The 27,974-nt window shown below is 50.3% G+C and overlaps 2 protein-coding genes and 1 long non-coding RNA gene across 5 annotated transcripts; 1 reads left to right on the forward strand and 2 right to left on the reverse strand.

Annotated features, from left to right (window-relative positions):
- The first annotated feature begins 3 nt into the window (after positions 1–3).
- LOC128818404 (uncharacterized) lies at positions 4–2,999 on the forward strand. Its single transcript, XR_008440476.1, has 3 exons — positions 4–59; positions 1,974–2,042; positions 2,817–2,999. It is a non-coding gene; the product is annotated as an uncharacterized LOC128818404 (long non-coding RNA).
- Positions 3,000–4,325: 1,326 nt separating this feature from the next.
- On the reverse strand, positions 4,326–10,700 carry RSC1A1 (regulator of solute carriers 1). The gene is made up of 2 exons (XM_053997717.1): positions 10,638–10,700; positions 4,326–10,544 (listed from the first exon to the last, which is right to left on the reverse strand). Exon 2 carries the CDS (start codon positions 10,510–10,512, stop codon positions 8,659–8,661), a length of 1,854 nt encoding a protein of 617 aa, XP_053853692.1. The 5' UTR covers positions 10,513–10,544; positions 10,638–10,700; the 3' UTR covers positions 4,326–8,658.
- DDI2 (DNA damage inducible 1 homolog 2) lies at positions 10,638–27,908 on the reverse strand. 3 transcript variants are annotated; one of them, XM_053997721.1, is made up of 9 exons: positions 26,654–27,908; positions 22,038–22,167; positions 20,807–21,040; positions 18,791–18,917; positions 16,869–16,996; positions 16,210–16,338; positions 15,373–15,476; positions 14,783–14,972; positions 10,638–10,700 (listed from the first exon to the last, which is right to left on the reverse strand). In XM_053997721.1, the coding sequence occupies exons 1-9, from the start codon at positions 26,789–26,791 to the stop codon at positions 10,684–10,686; spliced, it is 1,197 nt and encodes a 398-aa protein (XP_053853696.1). In that variant the 5' UTR covers positions 26,792–27,908; the 3' UTR covers positions 10,638–10,683. The 3 variants fall into 3 exon arrangements, with proteins under 3 accessions (XP_053853696.1, XP_053853695.1, XP_053853694.1); XM_053997720.1 differs by lacking the exon at positions 10,638–10,700 and adding an exon at positions 12,436–12,640; XM_053997719.1 differs by lacking the exon at positions 10,638–10,700 and adding an exon at positions 12,436–12,650.
- Between the last annotated feature and the right edge of the window lie 66 nt (positions 27,909–27,974).

The raw sequence follows: 27,974 nt of genomic DNA on the forward strand, positions 1-27,974 counted from the left end.
GGCGTTGGAGACAGTTGAGGGGACGCGAGGCGATGTGCCACTGCGGACAGTGAGGGAAGGTGTTCCTCACAGCCCGGGGCTCAGTGAGGGGACATGAGGGGACATGATGTTGAAGACAGTGAGGGCATAGAGGGAGGTGGCACTGGCTCACTCACAGCCCTGAGATTAGTGAGGGGATGTGGGGGGAGATGGCCTTGGGTCTGTCATGGCCCTGACCTCAGCGAGGGGAGATGGCATTTGGGACACGGCCATGACACAGTGAAGGGACACAAGAGAAGGTGGCATTGGTTCTTTCACAGCAAGGAGGGATGTGAGGGGGATAAGGGGAGATGGTGTTGGTTCCCTCACAGTCCAGGGGGACAGGAGGGGACAGTGCTGTTGGGTGCCTGATGAGTGGACACACAGTGGGTTTGGGGACATGAGGTGCACACCAGCCACCCAGCTCTGAGCCAGGGCCCAGCCTGCAGCTTTGCTGCACTTCGGGGTGCTGGCCTCAAAGGAAATTATCAGTGGTGAGGGAAAAATGAGGGATCCATATAGCACCCCACCACCTCGGGCTTCAGCAGTGCTTCCTTCAGTTCTGCTCCAGCAACCTGGAATGGGGGATCCAGCTCTTTGCTGGGGTCCCTGTGCTGGTGGCACCATAGATCCCAAAATGGGCCACATTGTTGTTCCAGCCCAAGCCTCCATTGGTGGGAAAAGTTCCTAAAAACCTCAAGTACAAGCCCCATTTGCCATCACAGAACAGAGTTCCCATTCATCAATGGGAGTTGATGAAAAGACTTAAGATAAATTATAAATAAAACCTGAGGCTGAGGTGAGGGGTTGTTAATTGGGGCTGGCCTAGCGCCTGCTTCACCTGACCCTGGTAACTGAAAATGGAACTGAAAGTAAAAGCAATTAAAAAATGTGAAAGCCAGCAGCTTCCAGGAGTGCATTCCCTGCCATTCCCACCCCTTCCTCCATAAATAACCTGCTGGCAGGGAAGGAAAGGGCTGAGCAAGGGCTTGGATGGAAAAACCATGCCAAGGCCAAGCCTGCTCTTTCCCTGCAGGAATCGCCCAGCCAGTTTAACAGCTTTGGAAACCATGGGGGAAGGGAAGGGAAGGGAAGGGAAGGGAAGGGAAGGGAAGGGAAGGGAAGGGAAGGGAAGGGAAGGGAAGGGAAGGGAAGGGAAGGGAAGGGAAGGGAAGGGAAGGGAAGGGAAGGGAAGGGAAGGGAAGGGAAGGGAAGGGAAGGGAAGGGAAATTTGGGTTAGAACTGAGCCAAACCAAAAAACTTTTCCCAGCTCCCCACCAGCCTCTGGAGATGCAGAAACCTTGCATTAAGGGGGATCCTAAGGATAAGAGCTTGATTTGCATGTGAGGAGGAAGGTGACTCCTGCTGAAGTGGGGGTGTGGGGGTTATTGGAGCAAATCCTGAAACACCCAAGCCTGATCCCCAACAAGTCACTGGGGAGACTAAAGTCAGCTGCTTATACAGCAGCCCAACAGATCCCACACACCAGTTTATGCTTTCCTGGTGAATTTTGGGATTTAAAGCATAAAGTATAAGGCAAACGAGCTGTACAGCACCAGCAGGTACGTGCATCCATTTGCATTCCTCCTTGTTCTGGAGGCACCAGGTACAGCATTTACACCTGTATAATCCCATGGGGATTGGACTGAGCTTTAAGGTCCCTTCCAACCCAAAGCACTCTGGGATTCTATGGTAGAACAGACTTCCTGGTGTCCTGCTGTTTTCCTGAATGCTTTGAATGCCCCAAGTGTTTGTTTTACTTCAAGTAAAATGAGTTGGTTATAATCCCTTAAAACACCCACCACACAATTATGGATTTACATGAAAGATTGCCTGCTCCCAGCATTTAGACAGCTCTCATTCTCCTCAGAAAAGCTTGGGGGGATCCATCCCACCACATGCTGGGTTGCTTCCCACCCTCTTCCAAGTTTTAATTCTTTCATCAATATTTGCAGCCCAAAAGTTGGTATGGAGAACATGATCCCCAAGGAGAAGAGCCATCAGGTGCTTGCCATGGATGGAGAGTGAGTGAGTCACTGAGGGGAATCCCCCCCCCTGCAGCAAGGGGTGTTATGTGCAAGATACTCCCAAGATACCACCCCATGCAGTGCAGTCATGGGGCACCTCAGTAATGCTGCCAGCGATCCCGGGGGAAATTAGAGGCACAAGAAACACTTCAGGAATTGCAGTATGGATTCCAGGAGGAAAAAAAAATAGCATTAGGAAAACCATGGAAGAAACTGCTGGGTTATAAGGATAAGTCAAGAGTGAGCCCATTTCCACAGGCAGAAGTGGTTTGGTTTTAAATTCCTTCCCATTTCCATTTGTTAACAAAGAGACTGGGAACCAGACATTCCTTTGGCAGTGGCTTTTGGGAGGGATTTCAGTCACCAGCCACTCACATCCTTGTGTTTGACTCAGTGCTTTATTGGCAAGCACACAGCACCTTGTAATTAGCACATGTGGTTGCTGGAGGTAATTATGTCATAGTGTAGTGGTTACACTTCCAGGGGTCCTGGCACCCCCAGCATACCCTCAGGGAATGAGGTACAGCAGAGAATCAATGTAAGGTCACAATGAATCAAAAGCCAGGTGGGCCAGCAGGATTTCCCAAATCCCATTCTGGTGAAAAACTGGCCCCAAAAGTGGTTACCTTGGCAAAGCCACACTAGGCACATGCTCAGACATGGGACTGCAGAGGGGCTGGGCAGGGGCTGATGGGAGGCACTGCAGAATTCCTGAGCAATGGCTCAGTCATGTTGCTTCTGCTGACCATTCCTTGAACTATTCTGAGGCAGGAAATTGCATGAAGGAACACTCACCTCTCTGCATCCCGCTCCTGCTCTCAATGCAGCCGCTGCATCCACGTGACTGCTCAAAAAACCTCCAGCTGTTATTTTTAAACTCCAGATCTCTGCAGGAAGTTTTTAGGAGACCTCTACTCCTAAAGGCCCACAAAAGATAACCAAGGAAAACACCAACTTGGAGTGTACATTTATTGCATGGGGCCTGACCCTCTCTTGGCTGTATAAAGGCTGCAAATTTCAGGGTGCCAACGCCCCAGTTTCATGGAATCCCAGAATGGTTTGGGTGGAGGGACCTTAAAGCTCATCCCATTCCACCCCCTGCAATGGGCAGGGACACCTTCCACTGTCCCAGGCTGCTCCAAGCCCTGTCCAGCCTGGCCTTGGGCACTTCCATGGATCCAGGGGCAGCCACAGCCTACCCTTGTTAAGCTTCAGGACATCAGGCCAATTCAGACTGGGGCAATCCCAAACATGAAAACAACTGTGTCATTAATCATAATTTTTACACATTACCAAAATAAAACCATCTTCATCAAGCAGAACAGACAAGGCCCAACTGCTCAAAGTAGTTTTGAACCAGAGCGTTCAATCCTTAAATCATCTCCCAGCAGAAGAAATCACAGCAACCCTTTGGCCAATGTATGATGAGGCTGTAGCAGCCCACACATCAAACCTTCCCTTTTCCCACCCTGAGAGCTGAATTCAAAATGTGGTTTTGCATGATAATTAATGACCTCACTTAGTGACACTAACAGTGACACCAGCATCACGTGCAGAGCTCTGAGCATGTGAGGAGGAAACCACTGCCCAGTTTGGCATGGTCACTGAATCATAACCCATTGTGTTTGTGTCTCTCTCACCTGGCACCAGCACCCACAGCTCTGGTTAGCAGGGATTTAAAATGGCCAAAACCTCAGTGCTGTCTCAAGGAAAAGTAGAAGTTTTTTTAGGTCTGAAAAAGGAACTGCCATGAGAGGATCTTAGGGTTAGTGACTATGCCCCAAGTTTCAGAGGAGGAATATCCTCTATGCCTCCCTTGTAAAACCTGTTTCTAACTAAAACTCTCATGAGCTTCGCAGGGCTTTAAATGCCGATTTTTTTTAATGTCCCAAGAAATTAGCTTCCAGCTCCAGAAAAATAAAACCATCTGCTAACTGAGCTGGAAATGAGGTATTCAGGTAGGAGACAAGGAGTGTCCCATTCACTTTCCCAGCACACAGTGCCATGGCCAAGTGCTACGCTTTATGTTTACTCTGATGCTTTTCCAAGTCCTCCACAAAGGACCCAACAGAAAAGAAAGGGAAAGGGAATACAGGAATTTCTCAAGTCTGTTCTCAGGCCCTCCCAACCTTAATAATTTTAGCCACAGATTTCTACTCATTCTGTTCAAAATGGCAGCATTTATGTTACAGAAAATCCATTGGCTTTGGGAAAAAAGGCAGTGAAGGATTTGAGTGCAGAGCTGCCAACCTCAGAAATACAGCTAAACCAACCAAGCAATATTATGATAAAGTGTTTATTCATTTTTTTTAAATATCAAATTTTTTTACACATAATTTGTTGATAAACAGTCCCCCAATATTAAAAAAAAAATCAAAAAATAATCAAGTGTGTATTACTTTGGGCAGAACCACATCCCATTGATGACACACCCACTCCTCTCTTCAGCCGCCTGCGAGGCCGCAGCGTGTTCGGCCCACAAGAGTCAATGACACAAAACGCAACCAGCTTTAGGATTCCTGAGTATTGATTCCCTCAAGTTCCCTAAGTGAGTCTGTAAAACTCTGAAGCATCAGTCAAAGTGTGACCCAAACTGCTGCGCTTTGGATCACGGACTAAGCCTCGTCTACACAGTGCAGGAAGAAATCTCGAGCGCTTAGAGGGGAATGATGTACATGAAACTGACCTCGTTTCCCAAGCTGACTTCTGAGAGAGGCAGGCAGAAATACCTCTGGATTTCTCCTCTTTGAATTTCTGTTAGAGTTCTGGGGAGCCATTTGGCAGGAAGTCCAAGTCTGGTGAAGAAACCTCTAGGACCTGTTCCTCCTTTTGTTCGTCAATGGCATAGTTTTACAGAAAACTGATTTGAAGTTGAGCATTCAGCAAGTACACTTAAATATTGCTACTTTTGAGAAGAGGAGACAGCAAGAGGGAGACACACAAGAGGAAAACATGGAGGACATACAAGGTTAACAGTCCTGGAGACTGAGCGTCTACATAGAAAGTTAAACATACACAGCAAGGAGGCAGAGATTATCACGGTAACAGCTTAGCTCAGCTCTGTCCTGCAGCAGGTAAACATGCCAGGGATAGTCACCAGGAATATTTCCTCCTGTTATCAGAATTACCCATGCCCAGAAGCTTCCAGATGTTGGGATTTCACTAAACATCACCTCTGTGTTCACCTGTGGCCTTGTGTACACAAACAAGCAGTCCCCAAGAGGCCAAGTGAATTCCTTCAGTATTTTTAAGGAAAAAAGTAAATCTCAGAAACCAGGACTGGCTCCAGGGCACACCCAGAAAGAAACTCTACAGACCCACATGGGTCCCCATAGGTGCTGGCAGCTTTACAAAGCAGCTTCTGAGCACTGCTTTACTCTCTAGAGCTGGACTGCCATGGTGAAATCCCTTTGTTAAGTGATGTGGCATTGTTAGGACACTACAGCAGTGATTAATGAAGAGGGGGAAGAGAAAAATAACAAAGTGCCTGATTTTAGGCCAGAACACCTGGCTCCTTAAGAAACCTGAACAGCTGTTGGTAGTACCTCTATCCCCTGCTGTAGCCAATAAGCCACAGCACTCTGCCATCCCTCCTTTCCTATAAATACTCCCCTCTATGGGCCAGGTCATTACAGGGACCAGCAAAGGAACTGCCAGAGGCTGAACAGAGGATGTGCGTGTGCATGCAGCAGAGAGGACACACACTGAAACAAAGACAACTTTTAGACAGCATTCGCTAAACACACATTCTATTACATTTTATTTTGACCTTAAGTACTCACTACTGCCCCAATTTTATACTAGATCTTGCTCCTAAAAAAATTATTCACTAATTTAGCAGCACTTAACCATTCACTCAAAGCAAGGTTTGGAAATGAAGAGATTTAAATCACCAGGCTTGGACCTACTTGATAAAAGAGTTTTAGAAATATTTATCAGTTGGGGGTCAGGGTTTGTTTCTAGCAGTTTCAAGAGAGTTACCCATGGAATTCTAGCACTATGGATAAATGCTTCCATACAGCTTTGGCAGAAGGGCGGGATTCAAAACTTATATTTGACAAGGAATAAAAGTGAGCATTGAAGCAGATTGGCTGATGCTCTAAAGCTTTTATAGCATAAATTCTGTATGTGCAGCCTAAGTCAGCGTGGCCATGAGAGCAGAGCCTGTCACCAGCTTGGTGCAGAGCAGCACCACTTGGGCCAGCTGAGCAACGGCTTCTAAAACAGAGAGAGTGATACAAGGGCTAACACTGAGTGGCCAACACTGAGTAGCCAACATCTGCTGCTCCAAGCAGCTGGCAGTACATCCACCCACAGGCAAAGGGTGCAGGTTCAGCTCTCCTGCATCCAAGAGAGCCAACCTGGCCCTGGCTCCTGTGTTACTTTGCTCCCAGGGCCACCTCACCAAGCCCTGCAGTGTGAATCAGGAGCAGATTCAGCCGTCTGAAGTCACTCTGGATCTGGGAGCCTTATTGCTGGTGCTTCTGATGGTGAACCAGATGCAGACAGGAATGGGTCTGATGGATCCTATTTCCTAAGGCTTCTAGAGACCTGCTGACACTGTACTCCTGTACCAGCCCAAGCTTGCCCTTCACAGAGGGGCTTCTGCTGATTTGAGGTGCTCATTGCAAGAATATTAAACTAAGCCTTCAGCAGGGGTAACTCTACCACCTGCCCAGTGAAGATGAGAAAGCTGCAGTCTGGCCTCAGTAACTCATTTTGAGCAGAGCCTCAAGTGAATCACTGGATGCTGCTCCAGACAGCCAAGCACTGCTTCCCACATGGAGCGGTGCCTGCTGCTGGCATCACAAGCAGAGGGATGTAAGCCAAACCTGTGTGGGAGCTCCAGGTCTGGGTGGTACCGTCCCAGCTCATGGAGAAGCTCCATTTGACAGCAGAATGCCTTGAAGCCCTTTATTACTCCAAAGGATCTCCTGGCTGCCCAAATGTCTGAGGCAAATCTGACACCAGCACTCAATGACAGCACAAACTCCTGTGAGGTGACAGATGAAACCAAATCGGTGCTGCTTTTAAATGCCACCTGCATCAAAACAGCCCAGCACACACACAGGAGACCTGCTAAAGCAACAGGGAACACAAACACCAGGACACAGGCCTGGGACAACCACAAGACCACATGGAAGCCATGAACAAAAATGTGTCTGGTGCTGCTGAGCCATCACTCCAGGTTTAGCTCAACGTGTCAAGTTCAAGACAAACACCTAACACAAAGCCACTTCTGAGATTTGCAAGTGGGACTGAATCAAAGCTCCTACTTAAAATTTGGTTTCAGCCACACCTTCCTTTCCCTTCCCCAGCCCTGACAGAGTTTTGGGGCTTTGCAGAGCATCACAAAGGAGTTCTTCCCCCTCAAAAAAGCATCTGGAAAGGGCTTCCTACAGCACAGCCTCGGTGAGGCCTCACCACTCAGGTGACTCACCAGAGGCATCCCAGAAGGCCACAGTGGTTGTAATGCAGAAGCCACATCAGTGCATTTGTTCCATGAACCCTGCTGGGGAGCCCTTGCTCTTGAGGAGGTGTAAGATCAGCACCCCCAGCCATGGCATTCACAGCCATGAGGCTGATCAACCCCAGACATCCAGACAAACCACAGCAAAGCAGATTCTTCCTTCTTCCAGTCACAGCCCTGCTTGGAGCCACTGAGATGAAGTTCATTCCTCCCCGGGCACAGGGAGATTTAGAGCCGTAACATACAGCTGGTTTGTTAAACAAATTCATCATTAAGGTTTAGCCTTAAACTGGTTGAGCTTGTTCTTTTTGCATGAGGAAAAACATGATGTGGGCAAGGCTAGAAAAAAATGTAAATACTCCTTTTCCCTCCCCCCTGTCCCTACAGTTAATACCAGCACATCTCCAAATAAGTTAAAACATATCTTATAAGTTTTGGTAGCACCAAATTCTATCCCTTCCCTTCTTCTATCCCCATGTTGTAAACTGGAACACACTGGCCCAAGAGCATCACAGAATATTTTGAGTTGGAAGGGACACACAAGAATCATTGAGTCCAACTCTAAATAAAAGCATAAAAGGGTTTGGCAAAAATAAGCATCAGTCTTCCCCATGCACACACGAAAACCCACGCTCCCAAAAAAAACCCTTGCTCCTCTGGCAAAAGCCTTACACATCCAGGAGCATCTACACACCTTTAGTAGCTGCCAGAATAATTTCAACAGCTGGATGTTGGGTTCCAAGCAGCTGCAACAAATCCAGAGTCCACACTGGACTCAGAGCGCACCTCCCCTCCTGTGCACGTGTGGCCAATTCCCATCACAAATTGCTTTGTGCCAAACAGGGCAGTGAGTGCAGTGGCTGCTGCTTTGTATTCGTAGCACTGGAGCTATTCTAAAATCATACATTTAAATAAAACTAGTAGTTTTAATCCAGTATGCATGATTAAAAGCTATCCTGTCCACACAATGCAAGGACATTTTCTTTCCTTTCAAAGCCCAAATCTAATGAGTGAAACAGAAGAAATGTGTTACTTTGGCTGCAAATAATTTAAAAAATCTGGCTCAACACTCTGCTTGTCCATTGTGGTGTGTAATTGAGATACTCCTGTAGAAGATCCCCCAGTCAGCTCCCTCTTCCACAGTTACGTGGGAACAACGATGCTCTTGGCTAGCAAAATGAGAAGAGCAAGATCTGCGTTTCCACCCGCTTGTTCCAAGGCCTGGAGAGCTTCCTGTGGGGTAAAACCAGCACCGAGGATCCGGTCGACATCAGCCACAGGGAAAGCAGGGGGTGGAGAAGCCCCTGTGGTCAGTCTGGTGTAGGCAGCTGGGGGGCTCAGCAGTGGTTCCTCACTCCCACCCAGCGGCCATGGACCTGCAGGAGCAGCACTGCCACTTCTCCCAGGTGCTCCTGTGAACAGGCGCCAAGTATCCTGTGGTGCTCCTTCACCCGAAGCAGGTGTGGAGGGAACAGGCGTGCTCTGCTCCAAAGCTGGACTAGGTGCACTTTGAGAACCTCCTGCCAAAACCTCCCTCTGCTCTGGGCTCTGCTGCTGGCCAGGGGTGGCTGCAGAACTCAGCACGACCACATCGCTCTTACCTGAACCCTTCTGCCTCTCTGAAGCGCCTCCCCCAAGCACAGGCTGCCCAGGAGCAGCAGGCCTGGTGCTTATGTGCTCTCTGCCAGGATCACAAGGCTGGCTCCCCTCTACCCCTCCACCCTCAGACCTCATCTCAGGGAAGGAACAGCTCTGTTCCTGGCTGGCTGGATCCGAGCCTTTCTGCCCACCTTCAGGAAGTCCTTTCTGCTGCACTGCTGGCTCTTTGTGAACCATTTCCAGCTGTGAGACTTCTTCTGAGGCAAGGATCTTGCATTCTCCTTTCCGACTGATAACCAAGAGTTTGTGAAGCTCTTTCAAGGCTGATGCTAGAGGGAAACATGGCTCTTCTGAAGGTCTTCCTGGATCTGTGTCCAGCTGTTGGGTACTGGAGGGGGAAGAGCCGTCTGCTGCCAAATTAGCCAACTCGTGATACTCTGCAGAAATTTCACTAGTGCTTTTAGACTGCAGGACATCACTGGTGGAAAGTGGATCACTCAAGGAGGACGGAGACTTCAGCAACTCCACCTCCATGGAGAAGGCCTCAGAGTTTGGGTTGGATATACATCTGTTCTCAGTCTGCTGCTTCTGCTGCCTTGCTGAGCTCTGCACTTCAGCTGCAGCCTGCTCCTCTGCATCTATTTCCATGGAGGCTTCCATGTGCACATGGCTACAGGAGGCTGACAGCTGGATACTCCCTTTCACACAGGAAAGACCTGCTCTCTCCATTCCATCTCTCATTTCCATGGGAGGATTTTCTGGCTGTTTGGCTTCTACCACAGCAGGTTTCTCAACCCCATCAACACAGCAAGGAGGTTCTGGGTCAGTTGTCTCAGTTTGCTCCTCAAGATGTTCCTTTTCTGGCTCTTTGCACATCCAGTGGTCTTTGGGAAGCTCATGTTTTTGCTCCTGCTTTGAAGACAGACAGACATCTTTATCCTGCCTGTGCTTGGTAGCAGTGTCATCCAAACAGACTTTTGTCACTTCCAGAGGATGTTCCTGACCATGATCTTGTCCTTTAGCATTACATTCCTTTAAAATGTCAGCACTAAAAGTTTCTTTGAGTGTCTTCTGTGAAAGGCAAGCTGGATTGGAGCAGGTTCCATCTCCGGTGTGCGGAGAGGGGTCATTATTTGCCAAGGAAGAGCTATTGGAATGATGCTGTAATACCAGAGCATGTTCTTTTTCTGGGGTTATCTGGTGTTCAGGTGAAGACTCAGAAGTCTTGACGGCTCTAGGATCAGTGGGCTCTGCAAGGCTGGATTCGGATGAGCAAATTGAAGCAGGGGCAGAGACAGAACGATCAAGTAACTGATTTGTGGGATTACAGATCTTGGAATTTAGTCCTGAAGACTGGACTGGATTTTGAAACCCATCAGAAGCTGGTAATGAGGGCATTTCCAGTGAGGTAGTTTCTTTGTCACTATTCTCTATGGAAGACAGAAGGAAAGGAGCAGTCAGGACACAGCAGAAGCACCGTTCGCACCATGGCAGCACAAACTGGAATGGGTGGCTCTAAATACCTGGTCTGTGGCCCACTCCAGCTGCAGTAAACACACACTACATGCATCAAGGCTTCCGACGTTCTGTTTGGATTAGGAAACAAACACACCAAACTCGTGTTAGCATTCAGAGCACACACCATGCATGGTTACAGTCCTGCACAGCTCCCCTCCTGACTGTCCGGCACTACAGCTCGGAGGCTGCAGGACCTCCTGCCTTCCAGAAAGATTCTGCCTGGCAAATTTGGCACATCAAGGCAAGAATAACTCAGCCAGAGCACAATTTAAAGGCTGTTCTGTATTGTCTATGCCACAGAGAAACTTTACACAGTATAACATGTGTCTAGTGCCTTACTCGTCTGTCCTCCCTTTGGCTGGAGATACTCAGGAGACACATTTCAGGAATATGGAGCTGAGATGGCAACATAGTTCTTGGGTTGTGGTCCCAGCTGTGCCATCAGACCCGAGAGAAGGTGTCCAAACACCAGCTGGCTGCAAAAGGGAAGTGTACAGACTGTAGGGGCAAAGAAATCCCCCAAAAGAGCTGCTGCCCAAGGCTGGGAAGAGCAAAGCAAACAAGAAGCACCCAAAAGTCAAGCCCAGCTTGCTCCTTCCTTGTCCTCACAGAGAACAGATGAATTGCAGATCTCTATCAGAAGCACCAAACACTGGCTGTGGTTATCAGAGGAGATTAAGTGACCTTATCTTGCTGACAGTCTGATATCGCTGATGCATCAGCGCTCTAGCACTCGTTAAATCACTCACACGACCTTTGCAGGAGTGCCTGTCCTGACACCACAGCCCTGTCTGCCCAGGATCACACACCCAGGCTCTGTGCTCTGTGATTTGCTGCCCTTTCCCTTCCCAAACTCAGTGGTCTTAAACACACACCACTGGTTTTCCTGGACAGGAGTACTGGGGCACAGCTTGCCATGCCTACACCTCCAGCCACCATTCCCTTTAAATTCCACAACATGACAGAAACCTGCCTTTCTGTCCTCAGCCTTTTATTCTCTGTTCCTTTTATTCTGTTAACTAAACCCATTGCAGTATCTGCTGTGACACCACCTCCCTGCTCATCTTTCCCAAGGGTGACAAGAGCTTTGTGACAAGAGGATATGAATGAAAGCCAGAGGGATCCTTTCTGTTTCTATGTGGAATGATTACATTCATGCTCTCTGCTCCCAAACCAACCCTTCAGGGAGGAAGCAGAACTGTCTTTTGACCTGCTGGATCATTAATTAGGGTCTGATCAGACACAGCAGGGATTTGCATTTAGGTAGCAGCAGGAGCTGGTTTTCCGCCAAGCTCTCCTCAGTGTCATCCTTCTCCTGGGGTAGGCACAGGAGCTGAGTCCCAGCCCCACCAGCGATATTGATCCAGCTAAAACCAGGAACAAAGTCTTCCCCACAGAGTGCACCATCAGGGATGAATTCCTCTCTGTACCAGGAGCAGCCTGAGCTGTTTGTGGTGGCAGTGACTTGGATGGAGGCTGCTTGGATGAAACGGTGTGTGTGGGATGAACTGCCTGCCTACACTTCCTCCTCAGCAAAACAGCTCCAGTTTTGCTGCCAGGTTTGTAAATTTTCCATGATCACCGAGTTCCCCAGTGATGGGAAATTGGCACAAAAGAGCATCTAGCCTTCAGAGGTAAATAAGGATGTGGAGGTCCTGGATCTCAGTGAAGCCCACCAGCACTCCACCACCACCTCAGCTGCCTTCCATAGATGCTGAACCACCAGCAAAGCAGCTGACAGAAATCATGAGGCTCCCTAAAGTGGACTTCAGGGAATTAAATAAAGCTCAAGGATAATCCAGGTGCATTCAAAACAAGCACTTTAATAGCCTCCAGGTGCAGGCAGCCATTTGTGTTGTACCATATCCTGGAAGCCAGCAAAAATTCCTGCTCTTATAAAAGAACACATGTGTTGTGGGGAGCTGAGCTTCTTTGGAGCTGCATCACATCCTCTTTCTGTCCTTCTTCCGTTTTCTTTTTTTTCCTTTCTTGGTTTTCTTGGTACCATCTAGCAGCAACTCAAGTTTTGGAAGAGAGAAAGAAGTAATGTGCTGACATTTTAGGATACAGCCAACAAAAGCCTATGGGCCAGAGGTTAGTACTGTGTCTAGAACTGTCAGGACTGTCACAGTCAATCTGAACAAGAGCCACTTTAGTTCTGTGCCTCAGTGTTCTATGGGCATTAAGTGAACACACAAAATGGATTTCCCATTCCCATAAATCTTTCACATTCCTCTAGAGCTCAGCAGCAACGGAAAGTGTCTGAGTGCTGACTAGCCTGAACAAAGCCTCATGGTCTTTAGAACCATATGTGCTACATAAGCAGCTTGATTTTAAGTCATTTCAGGCACTTTTCTGTTTTAAAAACTGTCTAAAATTATTTTTTTGTAAAGACTCATCGTTTGGGCTGAGGTTTGCTTGTTATTTAGTTCTCTTTCAACAGAGAACTAAATCCAACCAACCACAATACCTGCAAAGATTCATCCAAAGTGGAAATATATTCCAAAAGCTAACCCAGGCTCCACCAGGCTCCAGGTTTTCACGGGAAAAGAACTAATATTTACACCTTCCAGGCTGTGGGAACAGAAAGAGCCCAAGCTCCTGAGCCTGCCCTTCAGTGACATCAAAACCCAATCACAAGGTCAAACCCATGTTTGTGTTTCTCTCTACTGGCTGCAACTTCAGTTAATAAACATTCAAATTTGGCTATTTAAACTATTTCTTACTGATTCATTAAAGCCAGACCTTCCTTCTGAGATTTTTTACATTTCTGAAAAACTTATATTTTTAGGATATAAGAAAATTGGCCAAAGGGAGCAATAAGTGCAGTCCTGTGCTCCCCTTAATGTTATCAACTTCATTATTTGCATTATTTGTAACTAACTGCTTACTCTTTGGGTTGTCAAACAGTAACTGGGAGGTGTTAAAGAAAAATTTCAGTGCATTTCAACTATATATATATAGAGATATAGTTAAATAAATTTTAGTATCTAATAGATATATAAATAGACATTATATTATATGGTTAAATCTTTTTTTTTCTCATTTCAATTTTAAATATGGGCATGCTAGAGTCTTCAAAAATTAGCAAGAAAAATGTTGAAATCAACTCGATCAGCTTAAACCTGACCCAGCAAAGAGTTCTACATGTGTGTAGGAAGCAGAATTTACTGCATTCTTTCAGAGGAAAAATGAGCAGTAAAACTCAAAGGTCTCTAGAGAACTTTTGGATATAAAATGTTATCTTTTAAAAGTTTTGGAAAAGGCTTAAGGAATACACCCTGAGGTACTGACAGCTTCTCTTGAACAGCAGGAAAAAAAAAATTAATTTCCCCTTCAGCTAAAAGCTGAATTAAGGAAGGAGTTGAACAGAAAATTTGAGTTTCAGACTGGTTTTGGCTTATAGTTCAGCTTTCAGCTGTTTTGGCTGAAAATTAAATTTGCTAAATTTTGCAGCCACCAAAACTCCATGCGGCCATCACATCTGTGCAGCGTTTGGATTCCAGGGACACTGGGAACAAAACTGCAGGAGGGTGAAAGTTCTCTTTGCAGGTCATGTTTAAGGCTGAGGACGTGATTTTAGCTTTTGAACCTTAGAGCAAACTGCAAGGAGGCAATTCCCCCTCCAAGGGCATGAGCACCATTCCAGGGAAAAACGCTGAAATAGTGCAAATTCTAAAAATTGTCATGAACTTTTGTCACTGCTACAGCTGCTCTATTTTTACGTGGTGCAGCCAATAAGAGCAGGGTTTTGGGAGCCTCCCCAAAGCTGTGCTCACACGAGGCTGCAGCAGCAGTACAGCTGAGCCATGTCCCTGCCGGGCACTACAACGTGATCCTGGCCACAGACAACCATTAACCTCCACACCTTGAAAGCCAGGAAACCAGAGCGGGTGGGAAGCTGCAGGGAGAGCACCAAATAAACAGCTAACAGCTCTGAGTGCCTTTGTGCAGGTTTTGCAGCCCAGGAAGGAAGAGAGAAGTGCACTCAGAGGCCACAAGCAAGAATAAAACCCCTTCTCTCCACCATTAACTGGCTGGTGCTGCTCCCAGGAGCTGGAAGGGGAATTGCTCACAGACATCCTGACATGCAGCAAAAAAAAAAAAAAAAAAGCACATATTCCTATTTCAAGTGGGCTCCTGCTGGTACCTGCTTCCTCTACGGATTTCTGTATTGCCTCTGCGAGCTCCTGGTCGGCGATGTCCTCGGGCCGCACGTCGTCGCGGCCCGCGCCGTACGCCAGCCGCGCGCACTCGGGCAGCTCGCCCTCGGGCAGGAACGAGGTCTGCGAGCCCGTGGTGCCGATCACCAGCACGTTCTTCTTGAGATCAATGGAGCACTGCAAAAGAGCATCCACACGTCAGGGGCCTGTGGAGAGCCAGGCGGCTCCCAGGGAAAAAGGGAGACACGAGGTCAGGCAACCCGCCTCCAACAGAACGGCTCACAGCAGGTAAGGGTGGGCCAGGAAAATCTGCTCTAACCAAAGGGCCCTGTCTGACTCCATTTGTAATAAATCATTCCATTGGAAAGCTCTGAACATCTCTGATGAGAGCAAAAAGCTCCAGGCAGCAGCCAGACACCCTAGAGCTGTCCATGATGGATGTGCTTCCAGGCTGGAAGACAATCCACCATCACCTGTCCCCAGGAAAATCCTATGAATTCACAGGCCAGGCATTTATGTTCCACTTCTCACTAAACCTACAGGATCCAGGTAACTGTTTCAAAAGAGGTTTTGATACCTGATGCCTCTTAAGCATATCCAGTCCTAGGAGCATGTCCATGGGCTGCTCTTCAAGGATTGAGAAGGAGCACGCCAGGAAATCCCCTTCAATCTGCACCTGAGCTGAAACACAAGGCAGAGAAGTTCCTACTACAGCACAAAATATCTGCTTTCTGCTCTTCCACCTGGGAAGGGAAAGGTCTGGGAGAATCTGAAACCAGCACTCTGATGCACTGTTTTGGTGACAGAAAGTCTGGCCCTGTGCAAGCCCCAGGACTGCCAGGCCTGCCATGGTCCCAGAGTAATTATTTTAAAAGCTGATGTGCCTGAGAACCTCCAGTCCTGCTTCTCTGGCCCTCTAAGCTTGAGGAGCTGCAAACAGTTTATTAGAGCACAAGTCTAAGCAGCAGCAACAGCAAACAGAATTGATTTTTCAGTAATAAGGGCAGTGTCCTCCATCCACAAAAGCTGCAAAAGAGCACAGAGAGGCTTCTCTTTCCAAAGGAACAGCAAACACTGCACTGTGCAGGAACCCTTCCTGAGTAGCTCACCCTGCCCAGCAGTCCCACCCAAAACAGGGAAGGTCGTGGTGTTTCATGTTCACCTTGGGTTTTGCCCCCAGAGAACATGTCCTCTACCTGGGCAGGAGCTGGGACTCCCTCACCCCAAAGTGTTACAGCATTAAATGAAACAGAAAACAGAGTTCAGTACCCAAGACAAACAAACACACTGCAGATGCACTTTGATTTTACTCTGCAGGAGCTCCTAGCAATTACAGCACCAATCCTCAGTGCCAAGATTGCAGGAAATTCAGTCAAACCCCTGCTAAAGCTGCTCCAAAAATGCCAGTACTTACCTAAGTGCACTCTGCCAATGATTTTCTGTGTCCCAACACCCTTAGCAATGCCAGCCCACCGCCGATCCACCAGCCTCATGATGTTGCACCTTTCAGCACAGGCTTGGCTCATGATGGTCATCTGGGCACCTACCAGCAACAGAACTCATGTTAAATCCTGATGGCTCAGCACAAACTTTTATTTTTTCCTGGAAGAGCTTAAGATATGACACTCAGTGGCTGGGAAGCCAACCCACCTACCCCAGGGCATAAAGGCTTCCTGTGAATCCCATTGTGCTGACCTGGCTGCCCACACACGAGTCAGCACTGACCATTCCGTAGGCATGGAACAACCCCAAGAATTTCCCCTTGCAGGATGTGGATGGGAACCACCACATTAAAGGCATGTGAAATTCCCCTGTCTGTAAAATGAGATAAGACACATGCACATGGCAGCGACTTTCCAGGCACAGAAGTCCCAGAAACTCTCCTAGGAGCCCTAATCCAGGGTGTTCCCGCACTGCTTCTCCCAACAATCTGCTCTGTTCACCCAGGCTGTGCTCAAGGTTCAGTAAAGTGCTCCAAAATCTTGTCATGCAGTGCTTTACTGTAGGATATTTTGGGAAAACTACTGGAATGTTTACTGTTGCCCTCAGTGATGGAGAGTGTGGAGAAAGCACCTGAGTCCACAAAGGCTTTCACGGGGTGTCCATTGACTTTGCAGTTGATGTAGAGCATCACCACCTGCCCAAAGCTCTCAGGTGCCTCTTCCATCGCTATCGTCATGTTCTCTTCAATGTTTTGTTGCCTAAATTTTGTGAGAAGAGAGAGAAAGACCAAAATTTCTGTCACCCAGACCTTGTAACATCCCTCTGATTCACAGGCAGACCTGGAAATCCCACCTACTGCTGCTCACCTTACAAACACACATTTAAACCACAGCAAAGCCTGTTTCCTTAGTGAAACACAGACCTGGGAGCCGAAGATTGCTAGGAATGATCTCAGCTGAGTCCAGAGACACGGAGTGACTCCCCAGCAGCCACTACCCCTTTCAACCCCTGCCTAACTCACACCTCAGCTCCTGACAGCCTTGTGCTGCCAACAGGAACCTGACATCCATGTTAACCTGGAGAACTCGGAGCAAAAAACCTGTGGATTCATTAGTCATGCTGAGGGTACACGGAGGTGTTGCCAATAGCTACATCACTGGAATCCCACACAGCAGCTGAACATTAAAATCCTCAGGTTTCCGTGGTATCTTTCCTTTTCCAGGCATAGGAAAGGAGGGAGGTAAGCAAAATAGCAGAAAGAACATCACCATGAGCACCAGCCCTTGGTGCAAATTCAAGCCGACAGAAAAAAAAGCTCTTCAAGAAATCCCTCACAGCCCCAGGATAATTTTGGAAGTGATGAGCATCTGTAGTGACTGCATCCAAAACAGCTTCATCTCCCCAAAACAGGTAAAAAGGCTTCAATTCTGATGCAATTTCATTTTTCGCTGAGTGGGGTGTGAAATCTGGGGACGGCTCAGCCCAAACAGCTGCAGAACCTTGGGCACATCCCCTTTATCTGTCCCTCATCTAAGGAAGAAGAGAAACGTTCCTGTGCCTCTGAGCAATGTTTCACTACCTACAAATGTCTATTTTCTGCATTGCTGAGTGTTTATCTGGCACCAACACCTTGTCAGTTGTAATGTGAGAGCACTCCTATCACCAGTGAATTCTGGTTCTGACCAACAATGGGTCTGTATCAGACAGACACTGTTATCAGGAGAAAACCACCAGCCATGAACTGACTCCAGGATTTACCACTCAGCTGAAGAAATCAAGCCTCAGCCCAACACAATTACATCTGGAAGGCAGCAAGAGGGAGCGAGCTGATGAGCAGGATGCATTTCTGCAGAAACTCTCATCAGTGAATTAGCCAGACACAGAACAATTAGCAGGATGCAAAACCAAATCTCAAGGGCAGCTGGGAGGAACAACGCCGTGTTGCTGTGCAGAGCTCAGCTGGGAGACAGCACCAGCCCAGCTCTTGGGTTCAAAACGCGCCAGGCACCGGCCTCGAGAGGAGATGTGCTTTCCACAAGTGCTCCAGTCTCAAGAGTGGACCAGCTCAGGCAGCTCCAAGACATCACATGCACAGACAAGTGCTGTCACCTTGTATCACACAGTCCCAGAACGGTTTGGGTTGGGAGACACCTTAAAACCCACCCAGTGCCACCCCCTGCCATGGGCAGGGACATCTTCTACTATCCCAGGCTGCTCCAAGTCCTGTCCAACCCTGAACACTTCGAGGGATGGGGCAGCCACAGCTTCTCTGGGCAAGCTGTGCCAGGGCCTTGCACCCTCACAGGGAACAACACTCTGTGATCTCAGCAGGACAAAACTCAAGGATGGGGTGCACCTCCATGTTCCCAAATCCCAACCTTCCCACATGCAAAGGTGGCCCAGAGCATTGCCCTGCAAACACTCCTCGATACAAAGAAATGTGTTTAAATTCTGCCTTCTCTGAGGAAAAAACACCATGGATGGAAGCACAGAGGAATTTTTTTTCTCCCCAGAGAGGACCCCAACATCTACAAGCCACTTTGGTTTGTTACCTTATGTCTTCTTCTATCTTGGCCTGTGCCTCGAGATCAAAGGGGTCAGCGGAATAGAGCCGGATCCTCTCCTGCTCACGCCGGGCTCGGTCCTGCTGTTGCTCCAGCAACACCCTGGTGAATTTCTCTGTGGGAACAAGGAGATAAAGAAATGCTTTTTACTGGAAATTACTCTTGCAAATCAAATTCTGGCACAGCAAATGCTTCTTTTGATGCCAGCTGAGGAATAGACTCAGCAGCACACAGAAAAAAGATTCCTCTGAGGGCAGCGTGAATGGACCTCAGAGGATCAGTGGCAAACCTGGGAACCTGCTGAGATGAAAAGCAACTGGACAGAGCTGGCTCTCCTCATGATCCTACCCAAACACTGCACAATCAAACTCGATTTCCTGGCACATACATTTTTATAGGGAAAAAAAAATTTTAAAAGCCACACAAAGGTTAATGACAAAACTTCTCTCAAACCCAAGGAACACGGCAAAACCAGAGATTATAATCCCTAAAGCTGAATGCCTACCACTGGAACCAGGGGGTGTTAGCCAGGTCTAAATGCACATTTTAAGACCATAGTTTTTAGATTCCTACTTTCCAGATGGCCTCTGGCCATATTTTACTACTTGAATGGGATCACGTACGTCCCCAAAAGGACTTGGCAGTCTGTGCAGGTCTGCACAGAGGGAAGGTTTGGGTTTGCTTCCAGAGATGCCGTTCCCAGGAAGCAGCTCTGGCTCAAAGGCTGTTATGTGCTCAGGGAGGCATTGGGTATATTTGACTGTTGGATTTTTGAAATCAGGCTTCTGTACAGCAGGTGCCTTCATCCAGCACAGCCACAGGGCACGGATCTATGCAGATATTTGAGAATCCAAGCTGGAGCTGAGCTGGATCTGTGCCCAAACACTGCCAGCAGCAGCAGTGCAGCACGGCAAGGGAAAACCAGCCCTAACCACTTCCTCCTGACAGCCCAATGCGGCAATTTGGGACTGAAAATGCACATCTGGGTCAAAGCTTGATGTGCACAGACCAGGCAGAGCAGCAGAGGAGCCAGTTCTGGGTATCTTGGGCTTAACCTCTGGTTTCTTGTGCCAAGAACAGCACCCCTGCTTAAGGTGATGGGAAAAACTCCCAGCAAGATGTGTGAAAAAGCCTGAGAGTGCAAAGAAAGCTTCAGCATTGGATATGAACTAAAGGCAGAGTTAAAAACAGAACAAGCTGACAATGTCCATGGAAGTTCCTCTCTGGTTTCCTCTAACAGAGAGAAATCACTCAGATGTAACCCTGAGAGTGGATAAAATCTCCTGCTAGAAGTTCCTTCTCTTCATTTATTTCTCCACACTCAACTAACTATTTCCCATCTACTGCAACCCAAAACTCCTCTATTTTCACACCTAAAGGACACCAGAGTTCAAATCTTTCACCACAGGAAGAAAAAGGGACCAACATCAGCTGCAGAGGAAGGTTTCAGCTGAAGGATAATGTTTCAACTGTGCTCAAAACACACAGACACTTCCAAGATTAACAGAAACGTACACCTTTATGACTATTTCTATTGAGAAAGTTCCTAAAAGACACCATTTTCTTGTTCTTTTTCCTCTCCCTTTCTGCAGTTCACTTCCACAGCACAAGATCACTATGGACAGAGCTGGGTTTGGAGTGTGCTGCTCTCTGCTCAGAGTCCCAGCAGCATATGGGATGCAGCTAACACACCACCTTTATTGGAAAATGTGCAGTAAGGAGTGTCTTAGTGTAAAAATCAGGAGCCGAGTCACTTGTGTTCATAGACATCCAAATTATCTGTGCCTCTGATATTTCTGAGTAGGAGGTATTAAAAAGGATATTAAAGATGCCAAGCAGGAGAAATACACCCAGAAATGGAGGAACTCTGCCTTGAATGCTCCCAACTGGCACCTTTTATCTGCACCATCAAGGAACGTGCAGCACATCCCAGCTCATTAAACATCCAGGGCTGCCCCTGAAGCAGCTGACCCTGCCCAGCCCCAAGCCCCAAGCGCAGCTCACCAAGGTCCCCGCTCAGCAAGGCCTCAGCCAGGGGCGGGTTGCGCTCCTTGAGCAGGGACAGCTCGTGGGGGTTGGCCAGCAGCATCTCCCGCAGCAGCGCCGGGTTGTCCAGGCCCTGAGGGAACGAGGGCGCGTCCGGGGGCGACGGGCGCGGCCGCTGCGCCGGGGCCGGCGCCTGCTGCTGCGTGGATGTCCCGGGCACGGCGATGCTGCTGAAATCGATCCTGGGCAGGCCTGAAAGGAAGAGCACAGGTGTCGGTGCTTCATGGTTGCATTTCTGCTGGGAAAACCAAGGGAAGGATGAGCTGCCCTCAATGCTGCATGAGAGCAGATTCCGTGAGCAGCAGTTCGTGATGGAAGCGCAGCCACGTCCCCGGGTTACTGGGTTAGCAACGCCGGCGCATTTATGTAACTGGTCTCGTCTGTCTGCCCCATTTCTAATCCCCTGAAATGCACTTGCTGACTAGCTGTTCCCAGCTTCACAAACATGAATCCCTCATAGAGGAACTACAGGGCTAAACCCAGTGGCTCTGAGGCTCTTCAGAGTCTCTTGGGTTAAAAAAAAGCAGGGAAAAAAAAAAAAAGAAGTAATATTCCTGCAGACCTGCATTGCAGGTACCCATCCTCCAGCTGAGGCAGGACGAGGACCTCAGCAATGCTCCCACGCCCTTCTCAGCCTGTGGCACCTTTTCTAGGGATATTTTATGTCTGGGATTTGCTAGGAGTGGCTGTGGAAGGCAGAACAGAAGCGCAGGGCTCCACTCAGGCATTCCCAGAGGAGGCTTTGGCATGCACACATGATTAAGCCACTGAGTTTGGCAAGATGTGGCTTCTCAGGGAATCTGCCACAAGACAGGTTCAGGACACACGTCCATAGAGGCTGTTCCTGGGTCTGAGCCATGCACGCCTGTGCCATCACATCCAGCAGGAAGGGAACCAGTGGTTGTAGGGAAACTCGCACACCTTTACCAAGCCTGTTCTGAACCAGTCACCTCCTCACTGCCTCCACACTTCCCCAAAGGAACAGTAAAATGGTATTGGCTTCCTCAGAATAAAACACTGAATCAGAAGCCCTCTGGGTCATTTACAAGCCCCCCTGACTCACCCCAGCCACCTTCCCCCCCTCAGCACTTTGTGCAGAAGGTGCTAAAGGACACTGACAGAGCTGGTGTTGGGTAAGTGTTGATGAATCTCTGCAGGCTCAGGCAGAGCTGGCTGGAGCCTTTCTCACCTGGGAAGCGCATGGAAGGCCGTGGCTCCACCGTCTCCTTCTGGCGCAGGATCACCACGTCCCCGTCCTTCAAGCCATAGGAGGCCAAGGACCTGTTGTTGTCGGTCAGCGGCCGCTCCGCATAAACGATCTGTGCCAGGAGAGCCACCAGCACCAACAAGCAGAGAAAAAGTTAAAACAAAAAGCAAGATGTTATTTTGTTATAGGAGAAGAATAAAACCATTCCAATAAATCCCGTGGACCCATCTCAAGCTTCAGAAGGAAAGGTGTGATGTCCTCACAGGCCTGGCCTCAGGCATGGCAGGGCCTCAACATGTTCCTGGTTGGACAACATGGGGTTGGTCTTGCTGAAATCCAGCTGTGGTTTGACAGCTGGCACCACGGAGAAGGGCCGGTCTCCCCTGATCAGAGGCCAAGATCATTAGAGGGAAGCAAGTCTTGACCAGGACTGTCTGTCCACATTCCCAAACTCCACGATTACACAAGCCATGGGCATTTTCTGCAGCATTCTCTGCCCCAAGTCAGCACCCACTGACCCTGGACTACTGCAGACGTGCCAGCAGCGCTGATCCAGGGATGAGCCAGCCCAACATCCATCATTCTGCCTCTTGTCACAACACAGCTCCCCAGAATAACCAGTTTTACAGGGACCCCAATTATTAGCTCAGTGCTTTCCAGTTCACTCCAGTGATGCAACCCTCCAGACCCAGAGCACCCAAAGGCTCTGCTCCCAAGACTGCCATCAGTCCATGCAGGGAATTAACTTCTTATGACTACAAAACACAAAGTCATATCCATTTCTATTTTGATAACCTGGTTTAACACAGGGTCCACAGACTAAACATAAAAACACTGAGATAAAGGTGAATAATCCCCACGGAACAGTTCCATGAACATCAGACCTGTAATACCTACAGAGGTCTTAAGTTGTGGGAAAGCCCAAAATGTAAAAAAAAGCTGGAAGAGAAGTTCCCAGAAATGGCATCTGGCAACACAAAGGTTTCTGTGCCGTCACTGGAGCACAGCGAGACCAGGAAGATCAGCCCAGCCACCTCCTGCCCTGGCAGCAGCCCAGAGTATGGAGAACTTGGCCTAAACCCCTCACGCACACGATCAAATTTCACAAATACCACCTTGTTTAGTCAAACCTTGTCTCTTTGGGGTTGGAAAAGGCCAGTTCAGCAACAACATGTTTGCCACAGGTCAGGGCTGGCTGAGCCACGTGGGAGGAGCTTTCGCAGTCCTGGCGTGGATGGGCTGTGGCTCTGCCTGATGCTATCACAGGGAGCAGATCCAAGGAGGTGCCAAAAAATCAATCACTACCTGTCTTAAGGTCTGGCTGGCACTACAGACTTTCACTGCTTCACTCCAGCAACTCCAACATCTTACACAGACTCTCCCTGCGGCACTCAGCAGTGGAGACCCATCGTCAGCAGCAGTGCAAGGCAAGACAAGGCAGGAGGAACACAAACGACCAGAACCTCTGGGGCAGCAATCAGAGAACTGGGGAAACGCGCGCGATGGAACCGGGCACGAGCTTCCTGCCTCCTCCCCACCGCCGGAGTGTGCAGCCTCAGCGCTGCCTCACACCCCAGGGCCCTCCCAGGGCCCATGGGCAGCGATTTGAAAGTGAGTGGCCTCCACCCCACCCGGCACCACCAAGGTCAGCTGGTGCTGGCAGAGCCCGGCACAGCCTCTCACGTTACCGGCCTGAGTCGGTGCCACCGCAGCAACAGCCAGCGAGTCATAAATCCCAGCTGCACACCCAAATCTGAAATGGCACATTCCCTGCACAGACACTCTGGAAGAGACAAGTTAATCAGTTTAAGTGAGGCTTTACCTCCGTCATCTTGCTGGGATTGGATTTATGAGCGTTCGGCCTTACATCCCAGACAATGAATTAAGCGCCTGGCACTCGCCACATCCATTAGCAGCACAGATTAATCCACTCCTGACCCATTCTGCCCCAATCTCAAAACAAACTGATTGGATTTTGCTGCCTTTTGATTGTCTGGTTGGTGGCGGTTCTGCCGGCTGGCAGGCACCAGACACGGGCTCTTCTGGAGGTGACTCAGACAGGGATGCAGGCACCGATGGATTCATTGTGCACAATGCCAGCGTGTAGAACCTTCCTGTGGAGCAGGGAACCCCAGCCAGGAGTGCTGGATACCACCTGCAGCCATCAGTCAAGCCAACTCCTGGGCCCATCAAATATTCCTGAGCATGGCACAGATGGAGGGCACGCAGAGAAAATAAATGAAAGGAAGGAATGGAGAGTGTAGCTCTGCTGAGAGCCTCCTGTCCCCTCTCCCAGAAAGCCAAGGCCTTGGTGTGTGGAGGAGACTGGAAAGTCAGATTATTTCCCCTCGCCTCGCCCAGCTCCTCTTATCACCACAGCCACCAGCAGCTGCCTCTGTTATCTCAGACCTGTGCCCACAGCACCCCTTGGACACCTCACAGCTCCCTGCCCCACCCCAAACTGCAGCACCCAGAATTCACTGCCCAAACCAGCAGAAAACAAGGCTGGGATTAACCCTCTCCTCTACATACTGAGTGGTTTACTCCACTCTGCATGACCCTTACAATGAAATTCATCCTCTCTAGTGCCAACACAGCACCTTCAATGCAACATTCACCTTGGCTGAGGAAAAAGGGCAGAAAGCAGCCAAGTTTGGTAAATGTAAAACTGCCTATTTGTGATTTAACAATGCAAAATCCTTCCACACAAGAAGCTGCTTCTCTGCTAACTTGTATCTTTATAACTTTCATACAGAAAGTTGAGGCTGGAAAAAATCAATGAGGCTGGAAAAGCCCTCCAAGATCATCAGGTGCAATCCCCACCCTGTCCCCAGCCCAGAGCACTGAGTGCCACGTCCAGCCCTTCCTTAGACACCTCCAGGGATGGGCACTCCAAACCTCCCTGGGCAGCCCCTGCCAAGGCCTGACCACCCTTTTCCCATGAAGGAATTCCTCCGATGTCCAACCCGTTCTCCCCACTGAAGGTCCTCAAAACACCTCACAAACACCAGGCAGGAAGAGAAGAGAGAGGAGTGATAAAAAACAGCCTGGCAAGCACGGCACGACGCGGCACAGGATGATGCACGGGTGGCAGATGGATGAGCAGAAGGAAGGCAGAGGTGGCTACAAAAGCGCAGCGCTGCTCCCCTCGCCCGGGGCTGGCAGCACCCAAACCCCACACAGGTCAGCTGGGCTGGAAAAACTCAAACAAGGGAACTCCTGACAAAAAATACACGGAGAAGTGACCCCTCGTTACCCTGGACCAGACCCGGAGCTGCAGGTCACCCTAACACAAAGGACAAAGGTGACAGCGAGGAGTTTATGCTCCAGTTCACGCCTGGAGATGTCAAAGCCACTGCAGAGCCCCCCATGCAGGGGCTGTCCCCAGGCCTGGGAGCTCACTGAGGGCTGTGACAGCCACAGGAGGGTTGCTGAGAACCTTTGTGTGAGGTGGGTTCTCCCTTTCCACCTGCCCAAAATCAAGAGGTTTTTTCCTAAAAGAGAATCCACCCTACCTGGATTTCCTACCCCTGCTCTGAGACTGTTTCTGTGTCATCACCAACCTCCCATTCCAGAAAACAAGGCCCTCCCAAGACAGAGGGAAAGCCAAACGTCAGGAACCTGCTGGGCGAGGGACACCACAGCCCCAGGGCTGCCACTGCACCAGCTCTTCCAGCGCTGACTAATCTTGGCTTGGCTGGAAAAACACTTTGTTAATTTAGACTGGGAAAAGGCTCGGGAAGCAAAAGCCACCAACTCCACAAACTCTGCCAGGCACGGCCGGCGCCGAGGAAAGGAGCCGACACCGCCCTGCCCAGGACAAACGGGGAGGAACGGCCAAACACGCGGGACTGAACCCAAAACATGAGCAAAGCCCAGACAGATGGCCCAGAGCCGCCCCCACACGCAGCCTCCCCCATGTTTTGGCACACGAAGCCCTGAATCCGGGCTGGAGGGGGATATTTGCTGGGAAAACCACACGGATGTGCCTGTTCGGTCCCCACACCTGTGTGAAAAAAAGGGAGGAAAAGACTCAATGTGCCCTTTCCGCCCCCGACTGGGCAAGGGTTTGATGGGGGTAAATAAACACTTCCCCGAACATTTCAGCCCCGTTTCCCGGGGTTTGAGGATACCACGGGCCCCCACCTTCCCCTCGCTCCAATTCCTGCCCCGTTTAAGCATCAAATTCCTCCGAAACCTCAACATAAAACAAACCAAAACAAACCCACATTTTCTCCCTTTCAGCTGCGCGGCGGGCGCGGACCGAGCCTTTCCCAGAGGGACCGCAAGTCACCGGGGACTCGGAGCCCTCTCCCGAGCGGATTGTGAGTGAAAAGCGAGGTGTTCCTCCCCAAACCCCAAAGGTCCGCGAGGGGAGGGACCGGGAGGGACCCACCGCCCCAAACAACCCCAAACTCCGGATGGCCGGGGCGGATCCCGGGACCCGGCCCCGGGGGCGTGGGGGCCACGGCCGCTCCCAGCCCGGGAGACCCCGACCCTGCGGGAGAAGGGGCCACGGCCGCTCCCAGCCCGGGGGACTCGGCCCGGGGGCACCGGCCGGGCCCTCCCCGGCGCTCGGGGCGGGGGCAGGCCCTGACCTGGCTCTCGGCCGCCGGGATGCCGGACTCCAGCTCGCAAAGGGCGCGGAAGTTCTGCAGCTCGAAGTCGGCGTCCACCTGCAGGTTGAAGGTGATCTCGGAGCGGTCGCGGCGCAGGCAGAACACGGTGAGCAGCATGGCCGCCCCCGCCCGGACCCGCACCCGCCGCCGCCACCGCCGTCAAGCGCCGCCGTCGCAAAGCGCCCGCCCCGCCGGTCAGGCGCCCACGTCAATCGGAGCCGCCCGGCCAATCAGAGAGCGCCGAGCGGGAGGCCCCGCCCCACCCCCGCGCCGGCACGTGGGCGGGGCCGGAGGGGCCTGGGTGTCACCGCGGGGTCCCCGCGTCCCCGGGGCTCCCCTGAGGTCCCCGGGGCTCCCCTGGTGTCCCCGCGTCCCCGGGGCTCCCCTGGGGTCCCCGTGTCCCCTCTGGGGTCCCTGTGCCGCCAAGGGATCCCTGTGTCCCTGGGCGTCACGGGTCACCGGCGGTCCCGGTGTCCCCAGATGTCCTCCGGCCGTTCCTGTCTCCCCAGGGATCCCTGTGCCCCTGGCGGTCCCTGTTGTCCCTAGGTGACCCCCGGGGATGTGCCCCGCCCTGGGTGTGCCTGTGCCCTTGGCGGTCCCTGTGTCCCAAGGATCCCCATGGGTCCCTGTGCCCCACCCGCTGCCCCCCAAGGCCCTATCACCACCTCCATCCTTTCATTCACGCGCTCCTCGGACCCCGTCACTCCCACTGTCATTTCTCCACCTTCCATCCCAAAACAGCCCAGGTGCACCCCAAGAGCCACTCACTCCACCTCACACCTCTGCCCCCCCTTCATCTCCTCCACTCCAATTTTCTCGGGATCACATCTTCCAGCTGTTTTTTCCCCCCTAGACCCCTCAGTGTGCACTTGGGGGTGATCCCTGGCCCTTGCTGAGCCTTTGGTGTGCCACTCAACTCACGTGTTTGCATTATGGGGTGCAGAGGGAGTTTTGACATGCCCTGTCCTGCTCCAAGTGCCTTTGGTGACACCCCAGACCCTTTGTTGTGCTTTTTGGGGTGTCCCAAGTCCCCCTGTGTGCCCCAGACTCCCCCTTTTGCCTCTCAGCACTCTCCAGCCTCAGCACCACCCGACTGCTCCCTCCCGTCCCACCCTGGTGGGGACACAGCCCCCAGTTCTGGGAATGCATCCAAATGCCCCAGGCCATGAACTCACCTCACTCCCATCCAGGGTGAGAGGAACGAGACTTTATTTTGAACTGGGAATTAATCTGCAATCCAAATCATTCCAGCCCAACTCCAACCCAAATCATTCCAACACTGGAGCGAGCAAAAATCACA

Source organism: Vidua macroura, chromosome 23 (assembly GCF_024509145.1).
Source record: "Vidua macroura isolate BioBank_ID:100142 chromosome 23, ASM2450914v1, whole genome shotgun sequence".
In the NCBI taxonomy this organism is placed as follows: Eukaryota; Metazoa; Chordata; class Aves; order Passeriformes; family Viduidae; genus Vidua; species Vidua macroura.